General features: G+C 40.4%; 1 protein-coding gene across 22 annotated transcripts in view; it reads left to right on the top strand.

Moving 5' to 3' along the window:
- The window catches only part of STRBP (spermatid perinuclear RNA binding protein), a 64,309-nt gene that overhangs the window by 12,745 nt on the left and 38,508 nt on the right, over nt 1–13,056 (top strand). For 21 of the 22 annotated variants that reach the window (XM_072353141.1, XM_072353142.1, XM_072353140.1 and 18 more), the window contains exons 2-3: nt 8,014–8,181; nt 10,907–11,124. In XM_072353141.1, coding sequence (XP_072209242.1) covers nt 8,179–8,181; nt 10,907–11,124 — 221 coding nt within the window. In that variant the 5' untranslated portion in view covers nt 8,014–8,178. Of the gene's footprint in view, nt 1–8,013; nt 8,182–10,906; nt 11,125–13,056 lie in introns of those variants that run through there. The other variant, XM_072353143.1, reaches the window with a different exon arrangement.

Raw genomic sequence — 13,056 nt, 5'->3', positions numbered from 1 at the left:
ATTTGCTGCTTAGCAGAAATACTGTTAGTTTGTAAAGTAGCTGATTTTTATTCTGGTTTTGATCCCGTCCTCTGCACTTGGAGCTGTGCGTTCCTACCCTGACACATTGTAGCTTTCCAAGCCTGCCTTCTTTAAAAAAAATAAAGCCAAAGATCCCTTTGCTGTTGCTTTCAGGAACAGCAGGTTTCCTGTTATCAGGGAAACTGAAATCTCTAGGCACAAAATACAGTTAATGGCCCCAAATAAACAAACTCAGTTTTTCTTCAGTCTTTCCCCTGACGGCAATTTCAAGTGTTACTTCTAGCAACTACAGTGTATGGAGGGAGCTTTGGGCAGAAAGTGAGGTGGTGGTGGTGGCTGTAAATCAATCTCTTTGCAAAGCTGAGAGCATTTTGAATGCTGCTGTTGATTCCATGGTTTATTTGCTTCCTTCAGAGGAAAAATGGGTACCCGCCCTCCTTTATGCTTGGAGCTTGCTGTCATGCACTTCTGCTTCCTAACCTGGATGACATCTTGCTAACCTCCACGAACTTACTGAAATGCTGTTATCTTTGGCTTGTGGCAAGCAGGTTGCCTCCAAGACACCAGTGTTCAGCACAGCCTTGTATTTTGTTGTTTATGTGTGTTGCTTAATGTTGAGGGAGCAAAGTGAGATGCTAATTACATGATGGAGAGAAAACGGTGGTGAATGGCAAAGACTGAAGAACCATTGGTATGTTTCATGCTGTTCTGAGTAAAGTGGTACATTAGAGATGATATCATTACCTGCGAAGAGAGATTAAACAAATCTATGGCACTTCATGAAATGGAAGGGAAATGGGCCAAAGCAGCACAGTTGCAGTTGTGTCCTTAAAATGACAACCAGGTGAGGTTGGTGGATTTATGCTGACAGCTCCCTGGGTTGTTGGGGTTCTTTTTGATTTGTTTTTGGGGTTATTTTTTTTTTTTTTTTTAAGATATTATACTTGAAAATTCAAATAAAGAAGAAAAATACTTAATGTAGCTTCTGAAGTTCAATTACTTCAATTACAATTACTTAGCTATGTTGTCCAAAGAAATTAGAGTATGATGCTACAGATTAGCGTATTTGGTATATTTACCTTTATAAAACTCTGATATCCTGTTATGAATAAGGAGTTAGGAAATTCAGTTCTTAATCCAGGAAATACCCGAGGATACAGAAACTGACAACTAAACCTTGTTTGGTCATCAGAGTGGAACCAGAACCTGGTCAGGTCTGATGGTAGAGCAGGAGCACTCTTTGCACAGCACTTGCAGGCACTACTTGTCTTCTCTTCCAAATCCTTGTGCATCTTCTCTCTTATAAAAAAACAAAACAAAACTAAGCTGTCAGTGAGGCAGCAAGACTGATATACCAAACAATGCACTTAAGTGGAGTCATGAATGTTTAAGCTGGCTGATGTGCACGCCAACCAGTGTGAATTTGCAATACTGAAAATGCCAGGTTCCTCATGCATTGGCACCGGGGACATCAAGGAATAAATTCAAGGGCAGGGGCTGATCCTGATACCCTGAGGGAAAAAGGTCCGTCTCTTTTATATGAGAATTTTTAAAACATTTTCTTCTGTGTTGGTAAGTGGCCACAAAGAGTGACCTTTTGGAGTGCCCAGCAAGTATCCAGTGACACTTCATGGCAGTAAGCCTATGTGCTAAACGGTACTTGCAGAGACTGTCTTCTAGGAATTGAAACTGTATAAGTGTTTCCTATGGTGTTTAGGTGGTTTTGTCTTGAGGGGAATAAAATCTGCAGCTTAGGTTAACCTGCAGTCAATGGGGTATGAATCATAGCAGGAAGGAAACTGGGGCACTGCAGCTTTTTGAGACAAGTTGAAGGATGCTGGGGAAAGAATGTCCCAGTTCTTATCCTCTCCTTTGCTGTGACTGCTTCCCACTATGGTTCTGGAGCAAAGGAAAACACAAAATTAAGGATGTGGACAGAAATGATGCGGGGATGGAAAATGTCTAAGAGTTTGAAGGTCCATAGAACTGTGGTACTGAGATCAGAGAGCAAGCCATGGCTGAGGCAGTAGGAAGCCCAGCGTGGTACTGAACTGCAGTGTGTGCCTGAGGAGGTAGAACATGTGGTTCTGTTTTGGAGAGTTTGATTTTATTTCAGACCTAGATCCAGAAACTTGCTTAAGTCTGATCTGTCTCTGGGAAAACTGACAGTGCAGATGGAGTCATTTCAGTATGATGAAATCCTTTTTATTAATTAATTCTTCAAATGTAAATGAATGCAGCCTGTGTTATGAATTTTGTTTATTTATTTACTTTTGGAATGTTGATGTCAGATTGTGACTGCTTCGCTAACAGCTCTGTACTGCCAAGTAGCTCCGGTTTTCCAGTGTCCAGTTTAGCAAGAAGAGCAGGAATGCAGGTGTTAGGTGCTGGAAGCTGGACATCGGTTAAACGTTTCAGACATGGAGAGTCTAGTCGTGGTTTCTGTCTAGTCCGAAGATGAATACTTTGCTGTTATTTATGTATGTAATATCTAATCGTGGGTCTTTTGTGTTGTTGTTTGTTGTTGGTTTTTTTTTAAGACCCTGCCAAGAAGTTCACCCTTTCTGTTATTTATATATGTATATATATATTCTTATAGTGCTGTCTTATGGACAGTTCTGTTCTGGATGTTACTGACAGGTTGAATGTTAATGAAGTTCATTGCACTTCATGTTCGTGCATCAATTTGTTGTTTAGGAGCCAAAAGCCAGTTCTTACATTTATGTACTTATTATTGGACTTGGTCTTTGACCTAGATGCTAATAGCAAGGGATGAAAGGGTCTCCATTTCACTAGAGAGCCTCTGTAGCACTAGCTGTGACTGACATGTTTGGTATGGTACAGGTGCCAGGGAACATAAGGCCATTTAAAAATCTGGAGAGAGATAATGAACAAAAAATACTCTCAGGTATAAGCTGACTCTGCTGCACTGAAGGCCATTTTTCTATGAAGATCTTTTCTTCACCCTCTCCAGGAGTTAAAAATGTAAGGTATTTTCTACTCATCTGTTTCCTTTTAACTTAATCTGATGAGCTGATTGGTTTTAATTCTTCATCTCTGCCACTTGGAGGAATCTGTGCTTGCTGATCTGTTTGCAGTTGCAAATGCTTTGTTGCACCGTTGCAACAAAAGGTCCCCAGGATCCCAATCCACGTGTTACAGCCACACCTTCTCTAGGAGCTCTTCCAGTAGCTTTTCCTGAAGCCTTGTCTGAACACTGACAGGTGGGCTGCTGCTTTCCTTGCTCTGTGATCTCCAGTTCCTGGAACAGTGACTTGGGTGATTCTTCTGTTTATCAAATGAGTGCCTAACCTGTCTTAGGCGCCTGTAAAAGCGGGGTGTTGGGGTTACCTACTTGGAAGAAATCTGAACGTGGGAGCCTCTTGTCAAACTGTCCTAAGAACTGAACAGGCAGGAATAATACTAGATCAGTATGTACTGTATGTAGGGTAAGGATGTCAGAGGAAGTACCTTTCCAGCTCTCAGCTGTAGTGTTGCTTTGTAATTTTCTATCTGGCTGGAAAATTGCAGACCAAAGGCAAAGCCAGATACAGCTTTGCCACAATCTGCATTACTTTGAAAACAATAAAACTCATGTGGATATACGGTCTCCAGGTGAAACTGGATGGATGCTGAGAAAATCGTTGCAAGCGATCTGTGTCTGAATAAATACATATCCCAGCGTTATGGTTGTGTTTCTTCATAGACTGCTTTGATGGTTGCAGTTGGCAAGAGCTTCTCTTTTTTGGTGATGCAGAATGAGGAAGGCAGTTCCATACAGCACGCAGGGAGTCTGCATTTAAAACAGCCAACATCTGCACAAAGGGAAGGTTGACCATACTGTGCAGGTCTCGGCCCCACGCTTCTCACAGAATCCTCTTGAATTGTATTTCTTATCTGTATCTCTTGGTTTGTTGATGCTTTTAACATGAGAGAAAACTATTTTGCTATTTTGCTGTCAGTTATTTTGACACTAATCAACTTTGCAGATCTTGTTTTGTTTGATGTCTGGGTACATCACAAAAAGAGTTGCTGAAAGAGTTCAATTATAATATCAGCATCTCTGCCAAATGTATTGAGCTGTTCTGAAAAGCAACTTGTCTTTTCTGACCCAGATACACAGTTTCCAACTGTGGGAGATGCTGCCAGAAAGACTCTTGGCAGAAGGCCAGCAATAAAATTATACTACAGAAAAAACCAGCATATTTTCAGCAGCGCTATATACGGTGTGACGGAAAATTACCTGTCTCCTAGATGCAAAGCAGAAGTGAAAATAAACTTGCAATTTAAAGCTACAGTCTCTTATTCTGATCTTCTTTTGAAAGTACCAAAAAATGATATAAATCCCACCATTTCTTACCCATTCTATGCAAACTGGAGTTATTTTCTGTTATTGCCTGATGCACCTCAGGCTGTTAGATGTTTGCTCATTTGCTATCGGCAGCTGTAGTTGTCCTTGCTGTTCTGTTAATGTAAACTCAGAGGGGTATCAGGGTGGTGTGTGTATGCTGTAAACGGTAGCTCTTGGGAGCAGATGTTGCCGTAAGGGTAGATTACGAGGGTGGAGGTTATTTTTCCTTCAGATAAATACTTCTGGCCTGCGCCTTTTGCCATAGCATTTAAGAGCAGTTTTTACACTGTAATAAATGGCATGGCATCTGTGCCTTTAACGGCAGCACAATGAAGTGAGGCCATGGAGCGCAGTGACCCTTAGTTTCCTCCTCTGTTAAGCCATTTCTGCGCTGTTTCCGTGCTAATACTGCTGTGTGCTGTGAGAGGCTCTCAGAACACCAGAGTAGTTCTGCATTCTAGAAGGTCACAGCTCTCAGGTTTGGATGTTACAACGCCCTCCTTAAGGAAGGCAAGTACCTGTTTCTCCTGTTTTTCACTGTTCTGTTCCCAAGCACCTGAAGGTATGTAAGCACATTCATTATTTCTGGCTGTTTGAATGTCTCTCTTGGGAACAGAACTGCCAGATGCAGGAAGATGCCCTATTACAAAGCCCTCATCTGAAATTCTTTTCCTTGTTTGTCTTGCACCAAAGCATAAACTTCCTCTGTGAAGGATGGGATGTTTAATGGAAACACTGTTAGGCTGTCGTGGTGTTTCAATAACATTTCTACTGTGTCAGATTCCTGGTGACATTAAACCACACTGCAGACTCTACTCAACTCCTCCATTGCACGGTTTGGAGTCAGCGAGTATTGGCCCTGTTTTACACTTTAGGGCCACATGATACAGCGCTGGAGTGGCTTTCTCGAGCTCACCGAGGTCTCGTTATTGCTGGTAGCTTGTTCTAGAATTTTGTTGCAAGTGTGGGTGGAAACCCTTGCACAGGACAACCACACATAATATTACTGTACCTCTACTCTGGACCTCAGCTGTTTGCTCACTGCATGTAATACTTTCTGACGTGTGTGATGCTGAGCTGCGTTGTGCTGCCTTGGTCCATTTGGTTGAAACAGATTTGATTATATTTTAGTTCTCCTTAATTCTGTATGTTTTCAAACATGCCTTGTTCCATACTCTGTCTATGTATTTTTGTACTAAACATCCTATTTAGTGCTTTTATTGAAAAATTTCTACTAAAGTTTGAATTATATTAGGTTCTCATTTCACTCCTGTGTGTGTTTCTCTGAAATGAGGAATGTTAATTAGCATGACTTGCAGGTATGTTGTTAGCTCCAGCTCATCATTCAGGAAGGTATTTTTTAACTTGAAGTTGTTATGAGTACCAGTGGAAATACAAGTTCCTCTGTAATTCAGCTGTGTATGTTCAGACCTCAGCCACTCATGGATGAGAAAAAGGGCAGGTAGAATAAACTCATAAATAAATATCTTTGTCCAGCTCTATTGCATGTTGTTGAAACTCGAACCTCTTTTAAGACAAGATGGTTACCACCCTTTTCAAGCAGACTGCTGGGAGGTTTTGGTAGTTCTGATTCAGCTGTCTGCATCATAGACTGAAAATGAATGTTTCACATCTGCTCCATATTGTCAAAAAACACTGAAAAGCACTGAATATATCCAGAATTGCACCCTGGGGTACGGCTGTTTTCAGGACTTGTGAGGTAGACTGCAGGCTTGCCCTCTGGACAACAGCCTGCTTGCAGTTTTTCTGAAGCACCAGAATTTGCTCAGCTATCTTTGTCCATCTGCTTTCAATATACTGTACAAGCTGATAAGCAACAGCTTGCAGTAGACTTAGGAGGGAGTCCAGGCTGGGCTGTTGCTTGGAGTCTGGAGATGTCGTGCTGGGCTCATGCTAAAGTCAGCAGCGCATTCCAGTGTCCTCTGCCTGGATTTGCCAAATTACAAAGACAGCAACTGAAAAGTGAAATGCTGGAGTCACAAGGAGGAATGATTATGTGGAAATGGTTTTCTCTTCAAATTGAATCCAACTAATTTGAAAGAGATGATCTGGAAACGTGTCTGATAAGTATCTCTAGCTTGCCATCTGCCGACTCTAAGGCATATTATTTATTATTATTACTATTATAAAAACAGCTAAGCAAAAAAAAACCTCATAAAGAGTCTGGTACCAGAGATGGTGAAAAGCTGTTAAGTCTGAATCAGCTCATGTACTAAGTAATGCCAAAGCAGTAATCTTGGTGCTTACTTGTGCTTCAGGCTGTCCCTGCTTGCCTTTCAAGATCACCTAAGGTAGGAATCTGGTCCCATTAAAGAACATCTTATTTGATCACTTCTGGGAAGCAATCTGGCAGAGTGTTAAGATAACTTGGTACAATATAGTCTTTGTGATAAGAAAGGAGGTCCGTCAGGGCTCTTATTAGCTTGCTTTTCCCAGGCATTTTTAGTATGAGTGTTTAACTTTCTACGGAGTTACTCCCTGGCAATCCTGAGCTGCTGAAGCAGACTCGGCTTTTCTTTCTATCCAGTAGTGCAACCTACTCTTCTTAACTTTAAAAATTGGGAAGAAGAATTTATAGTTACATTTCCTTTAGAATGCTTATATTTCTATAAGACGTAGCAGTTTAATTATTCCCTGTCACAGCCCAGAGGCTTAAACATCTGCTCAGCCTTCAAGTCATCTCACCTGTCCCTGTGCTGTTGCCAAACTTGCTTTTAATCTCTAGAGCCATCAGGATTCTTTGACAGGCAACATGCAACATACAGCTGGAGAAGTGAAGACTGACATACAGGAGTAAAGGAAAACATTTCTGTGTGCGTGTCAACCTGTGGAAATTGTGACTGGGTTTTCCAGTTACTTCAGAATGTTGCCAAAAAGCTGATGCCACAATATATACAATGAAAGGAAGACAGACATTTTCTCCAAGAACTAGTGTGTTGTGCTATGCAGTAAGCTCATACTTTCCTCTCTAGCACTACTTGCTCTGTTGTTCTCCTAGTTTAGTACAAGAGGGCTGCTTTAGAGGCTTTTAGCTGTTATGTGCTGCAAAAAGCAGTGCAAGGGCAGAAGCAGCATCATGAATGATTTCAGCCAAACATGATCACAGTTCTCGTGTCGTCAGTTTATCATAATGTACGTCTCTGTTTTCAGTAAGAAATTGGTTATCGCCACCTGAAGTCGAGAATTTAGCTGCTAATTACTTTTAACAATTAAGTTAGTGTTAACAATAGCCATGTTTTCAAATTGGTTTCATATATTTGAGACTTTGGATTTCCAATCTTCTTCACATCAGAAATGTAGGTTGCCAGTTGGCTGGCAGTGCACTGAGAGGAGCTCTAACTGGCATGGGAAGGTGGTTACATATGTGTGGGCACATCACATGAAGTTGCTTCCTGTAGTGACATCTGCTATTGTTCTGGGGAAAATGATTTGGTGAGCAATTCTCTACTGTGAAGCCAGCTTGCTTTAGTCAGTGGTTTGACTTAGTGTTCTGCATAGTGCACTTATTGGAATTAACATGTTTCTCCTGGTTTCAACTTGTTAACTTGTTTTTCTCTCTCTCTTTTCTTTTTCTATTTTTTTTTTTTTGTTTTGTTTCTTGTTTTTGTGTTTTTTTTCAGGTGAATTACAGAAAGTGACTCTTACAGCATCTTAGCTCTATGAACTACTGAGCTGTCAAGGGACTGAGAGGCTTATGAAGAGGTTCTGTCAAGCAAAACAGCTCTTAGCAAAGACACCAAGGAGGAGGGAAAAGAAGAAAGAGAGAGCTGAAACAGTAACAAATCATGGTGGGTATCTCTATCTTTCATAGGCTTGCATTAATAATATTGTCTGATCACAGGGCCTGATGAAACAAGCAAGGAGATATTTTGACCTTGCACTAAACTGGAGATAGTGCTGCATACTGTGAGCAAAGCAGATAAGGCTTGATATTTTGTCAGCCTTTTAAAACCAGAGAGTTATCTTCTGAGCCTGCACTGCATGAATTATTAAATGCGAATGAAGGGGATGCTCCTAAGTTTTTCTAATAAAACTAGGATTAGCAAGCTGTAGCAAATAGTGTGAGTGACCTTGAACTTGCAGACTGCGTAACCAAATACTGCTATTCCGCTTCCACTCCTTGCTCACAAGTAAGTGTGAAATTATTCATGTTTTTGTACATGTGTGTGAAAAGCTGAATGCATGCGATCCTATATGCTTTTCATTAAAAACACGGATGAGATGTAAGTAAAGGATTTAACTAAAGGAGGAGTCATTTCTGGTCTACCTGGTGCTGCTCCCAGGCAGGGGACACCAGAGATGATTAAATTATCAAGCTGTATAAATGTGAAGGATTGTGATGGTAAGATTCTGAAGATGTGTTCACAAAGGGGCAGAAAACCTGCTCTGTTCTGAAAAATACTGTGGAGAGCAGTTTAAGCATTCTGGTAGATTTAAGTCCTCTTAAGCATTATTGCTGAGAGAAAGGAAATGAATAAATTTTAAATACTGTTCTCTAACACCTGTATGGCTGATGATAGCCAGGATGTGTGCTTATATTTAAATATTTATATATGTATGATCCAAAACAAGATTTTTACGTGTTATTGAGCACAAAGGGAGGGAGAACACTTGACGCAGCAGAGTTGTCAATATTAAGCCTTCTTGTGCTATTAATTTTGGCCTAAATTGAAATGAATAATTGATCTTGCCAATGTCTGTCTATTAGAGAAGAACAGAAATGTCTTCAAATCTGAGTTAATAGTTTGTTGTTTGACTGTTTTTCCTGATTGATATTTCATGAGGTTTGAGATGGTAGGGATGAATGAATAAATCCAGCTTGTCAATTTTCACTGCAGAACTGCAGCTCCTTTGTGTACCCAAGCTGCAGATAAACCTCAAGAGGAACCTTCTGGAGATATTTTTGTAATCTGTGAAAGTACTGGAGTAACACCAGACCCCTGGAAGATGAGTTCTTACTACCTGAATTGTTGTTGTGCTTGGAGAAGTTAAGGAAATAACTGTAGCTGACCTTTGAATGTAATAACCTAGGAAGCCACGACCTGTTCATTAACACTTATTAAACCCCAAACCTTTCCGCATCCTTCACAGGCCCATTTTGCGGTTAGACTTGATGATCTTTAAGGTCTTTTCTAACCTGAGCAGTTGTATGATTTTCCATGACCTGAAGGATGTGTGCTATTATAGAGTATGTGCTGTTAACAAACCCGCAAACTAGGGGGTAAAAACTAAAGCCATTTGCAGTGTTTAATGTGTAGGACAGAGTTCTGGTTGACGATTCTACGTCCCAGGGAACTTTCAGCAGTGACTGGCATGTGTCTAGAGAATGTTTAGGGGGGTACTTGCTGGAGGTCTGTGCTGTGAGAGCAGTTGGTCCAGGTCACTGTTCAGATCAGGTAAGTCTCACTTGGATAGGGTGTAGCGAATCATAACCTCTTGGCACAAGTCACTTAACCGGTTACGTTTACCTCCTTCAACAGTATTGAAGTTTCACTGCAAACTCATCAAATTTTTAAGAAATTATTTCTGCATTCCTTACCAGCTTATCCCTACCCTCATTTTTGTTCATGCCTTTGTAAATCCCAGTGCAGTTTGCTAAGCTGCACTTAGTAATATGTAGTGTCTATGACTTCGTCTGCAGCAGCAACAAAACCATAGGGGAGAGGCTGTTTAATTGCTTTGTTCTAAAGGGGTTGCCATTGACTGTAAAAGAAATTGAGGATTTCTCTGTGCATCTAGAATATACAGAGTTGTATTTAGAGTCATCTCCATGTTATCCTTGTCAGCCTTCTGCTTTCATCCTGGGCTGCTTATGTTCTGAATTTGCCTACTTTAAAATGTGGTTACCTTTTGGAATGAATGCCCGGGTTTTTTCTGTTTGCTTTGAGCTGTCCAGCTACTAAAGCTTGAGACAAGTCAGCAAAGGTCACTGAAATTCAGGATCCAAGTTCCTGCAAGTATTCCTGGGTAGGGTGTTTCCTTCAATACTGTTACTCACAGTTTGTATCTCCTTGATGTGTCGGTGCTTTGGGTAAGATTGAGGTCTAGCTGTTCTCTCACTGACCTTGAAAACCTCATCTAAATTAACAAGCAAGTCAAAGGATGAGGGAAGACATTTTAAAGTGAAATAAGTTGCACAGGACCCAAGGGATGTACCTCCAGAGCACAATTAATCTCATCCTGCTGTGGACGTAAACATAAATTGTGCTCCAGATGTGCCAGTTCCTTTTGGCAGCCTGTATGTATTAGTAGCCAGTAAAGGCATCTAATGCTAGGTGCCAAAAGAAACCCCTCCTAAAGCCTTATACATTTGCCAGTTTAATGCTGATTCCACAGTAGTCTTTGGTGTCTGTGTATCACCCTAGTAAGAAATCAGTCCTGCCAGATTATAACACACAGTCATCATAAAACATTTTCTTACATCTCTCAGGAGGACTGCCATTCAGGTAGTGTCCTTCTATTGATAACTGAGTAATTTTGTTCTTTTTCCTCTCCTTTCCCACTCTGTAACAGAGATCTATCCGATCTTTTGCTAACGATGACCGCCATGTTATGGTGAAACATTCAACCATTTATCCATCTCCAGAAGAACTTGAAGCTGTTCAGAACATGGTATCAACAGTAGAATGTGCCCTTAAACATGTGTCTGACTGGATGGATGAAAAGAACAAGTCTGTAAAATGTGAGGGTGATGTGGAAGCAAAGGAGGAAGCTGCAGAAAGCAATGCCAAGTGAGTGAGTTGAGCCTCATAATGTGTTACTGTACAGCTCTGAATAGGTTCCTTTCCTACTAAATAAGAGTTGTAGTGTACTTTGAGTCTGCTGCTTACAAATATTCATAGGTGGAAGTGGATATATTTGCACTGCTTGAGGTGGGAACGTACAGAGTGAGTGGAAGGAATAGCAATAAGAAAAATGTAGGCAGCAGTTGCTCCCTTTCCTTTATTTTCATGTAATATGAAGTTGCATTTTAGCAGTTAAACGTTTCAGCAATAAGTGTATATATGTGCCTGTGACACCTGAATGCAAATCCACAGTCATGTAGCTTAGGGACTCCTTCCATTTAAGAAACAAAAGATTTTTATAAACTTATTGTTTACGTAGCAAACCAGCTTTTCTAAGGATCCATTATCTTCTGTTATGTAGTGCTCTGAGTGAAACATCTGTTTGCTGTATGTCCCGCTCTGCTCCCTGACATGGTGCCTAGTTTTCTTGTTCTAGCATCACTCCAGTAGTTGAAGAAGAAGCTGAAACAACTGGCTCCTTATTTTAGGTTTCTTGATGTATAACTTTTTAACTCGGGCACTTAGAACCAGAACTTGGGCTTCCTGTTTCATATGCTCTCCAGCTCTGGTAAGTATCCTCTCCAGTTTGCAGATGAGGAAGTGAAGCACTAGGAGACGAACAGCAAATTTGTCATGACCTGAAAAACCTGATTTCCAGTTCTCTGCTCTTCCTGTTAGATAATACTTCTCCATTGAACTTCTTGGGACTCTAATCTGGTTACATCCGTAACGTAACCTGCTCTAGAGATGTAGTCAAAGGACTTCCAATTTCCTTTCCTATGGTGTGTGGAATATTAAGCAAGCCTGCAGCTACATGGGCTTTGCCCAGTAAGTTCTGTTCTTAAAACTGATAAGTGGTGTATTCTTTATCCATATATATATTCCTTATGTTTTCTCACACCTTTTATGCTAGTCAGAGTTCTATTGTGAGGCCTTTTTTTTTGGTGTTCTGGTAAATAATACGTGTTTAAAGTTGTTTACACACGCAGTCAGGGTGTAATACAAACTACTCTAGCAGCAGTGCAAATACTGATGGACTACACTGTGTACTTCTGGAGTGAGATGCAATTCAGTGCAGATAATGGAAGAAGACACAGTCTTCCTGATTCAGAGTTGTATCAGTTTGTGAACTGAAAATAAAGTATACTTGCTTAATGTGAAGGAGACACTGATAACCATTATATTTATCAGTTATTCCTAAATTCATATTGGGGTATGTTTGAAATCATGACAATGAAATGCTGCTTCCTGTTGTAATGTGGTTCTCAGCTCTTTCCAGGTCTCAAAAAATTTTAGAGTAACATTCAGGAAGTGCAGTATGAAGCTCTGCTGGATGAACTCCAATTTAGAAACATGAAATGTGCTACTGTATTAACTGGGAAAAATCCTTCATGGGTGGGAGGAGCAGCAAGCATTTGTGACTTGGTGTCTTGCTATTTCCAAACACACTGTGGATTCTACAGAAAATTCCTCAAGCATTAATAGCATTTTTCTGCTTTTGTTCTGTTTTGTTTGTTTTTAGCATTTATAGTTGCCTTTGACTGTGTCTAATTCAAAGTTATGGGCCTGGGAGCTATCAAAAGAACTGCTTGTTCTGTGTGAAGTTTAAATGGGGTACCACCTTCTGAGGATATATTGTCTACAAAGGAAGTGCTCAGCCGTATGAAGACCATAATATAATAGCTTTGAAAAGTAAACGTACTCATTTTGATTCCTGTGGCTTTATGTTTTCCCTAATAAATATTTAACAGACACAAACACTGGCATTTTTGTTCTAGGCTGAGCTGTGATGTATCACTTTTTAGGTGTGAAATGTATTCAAACAAAAATAGCAAATCATATAAATTCATGGATATTGTTACATAAACTAATGTTAAA

The sequence above is a fragment of the Excalfactoria chinensis genome, chromosome 18, assembly GCF_039878825.1.
Source record: "Excalfactoria chinensis isolate bCotChi1 chromosome 18, bCotChi1.hap2, whole genome shotgun sequence".
NCBI lineage: Eukaryota > Metazoa > Chordata > Aves > Galliformes > Phasianidae > Excalfactoria > Excalfactoria chinensis.
This window is presented reverse-complemented; position numbering and strand designations above follow the sequence as displayed.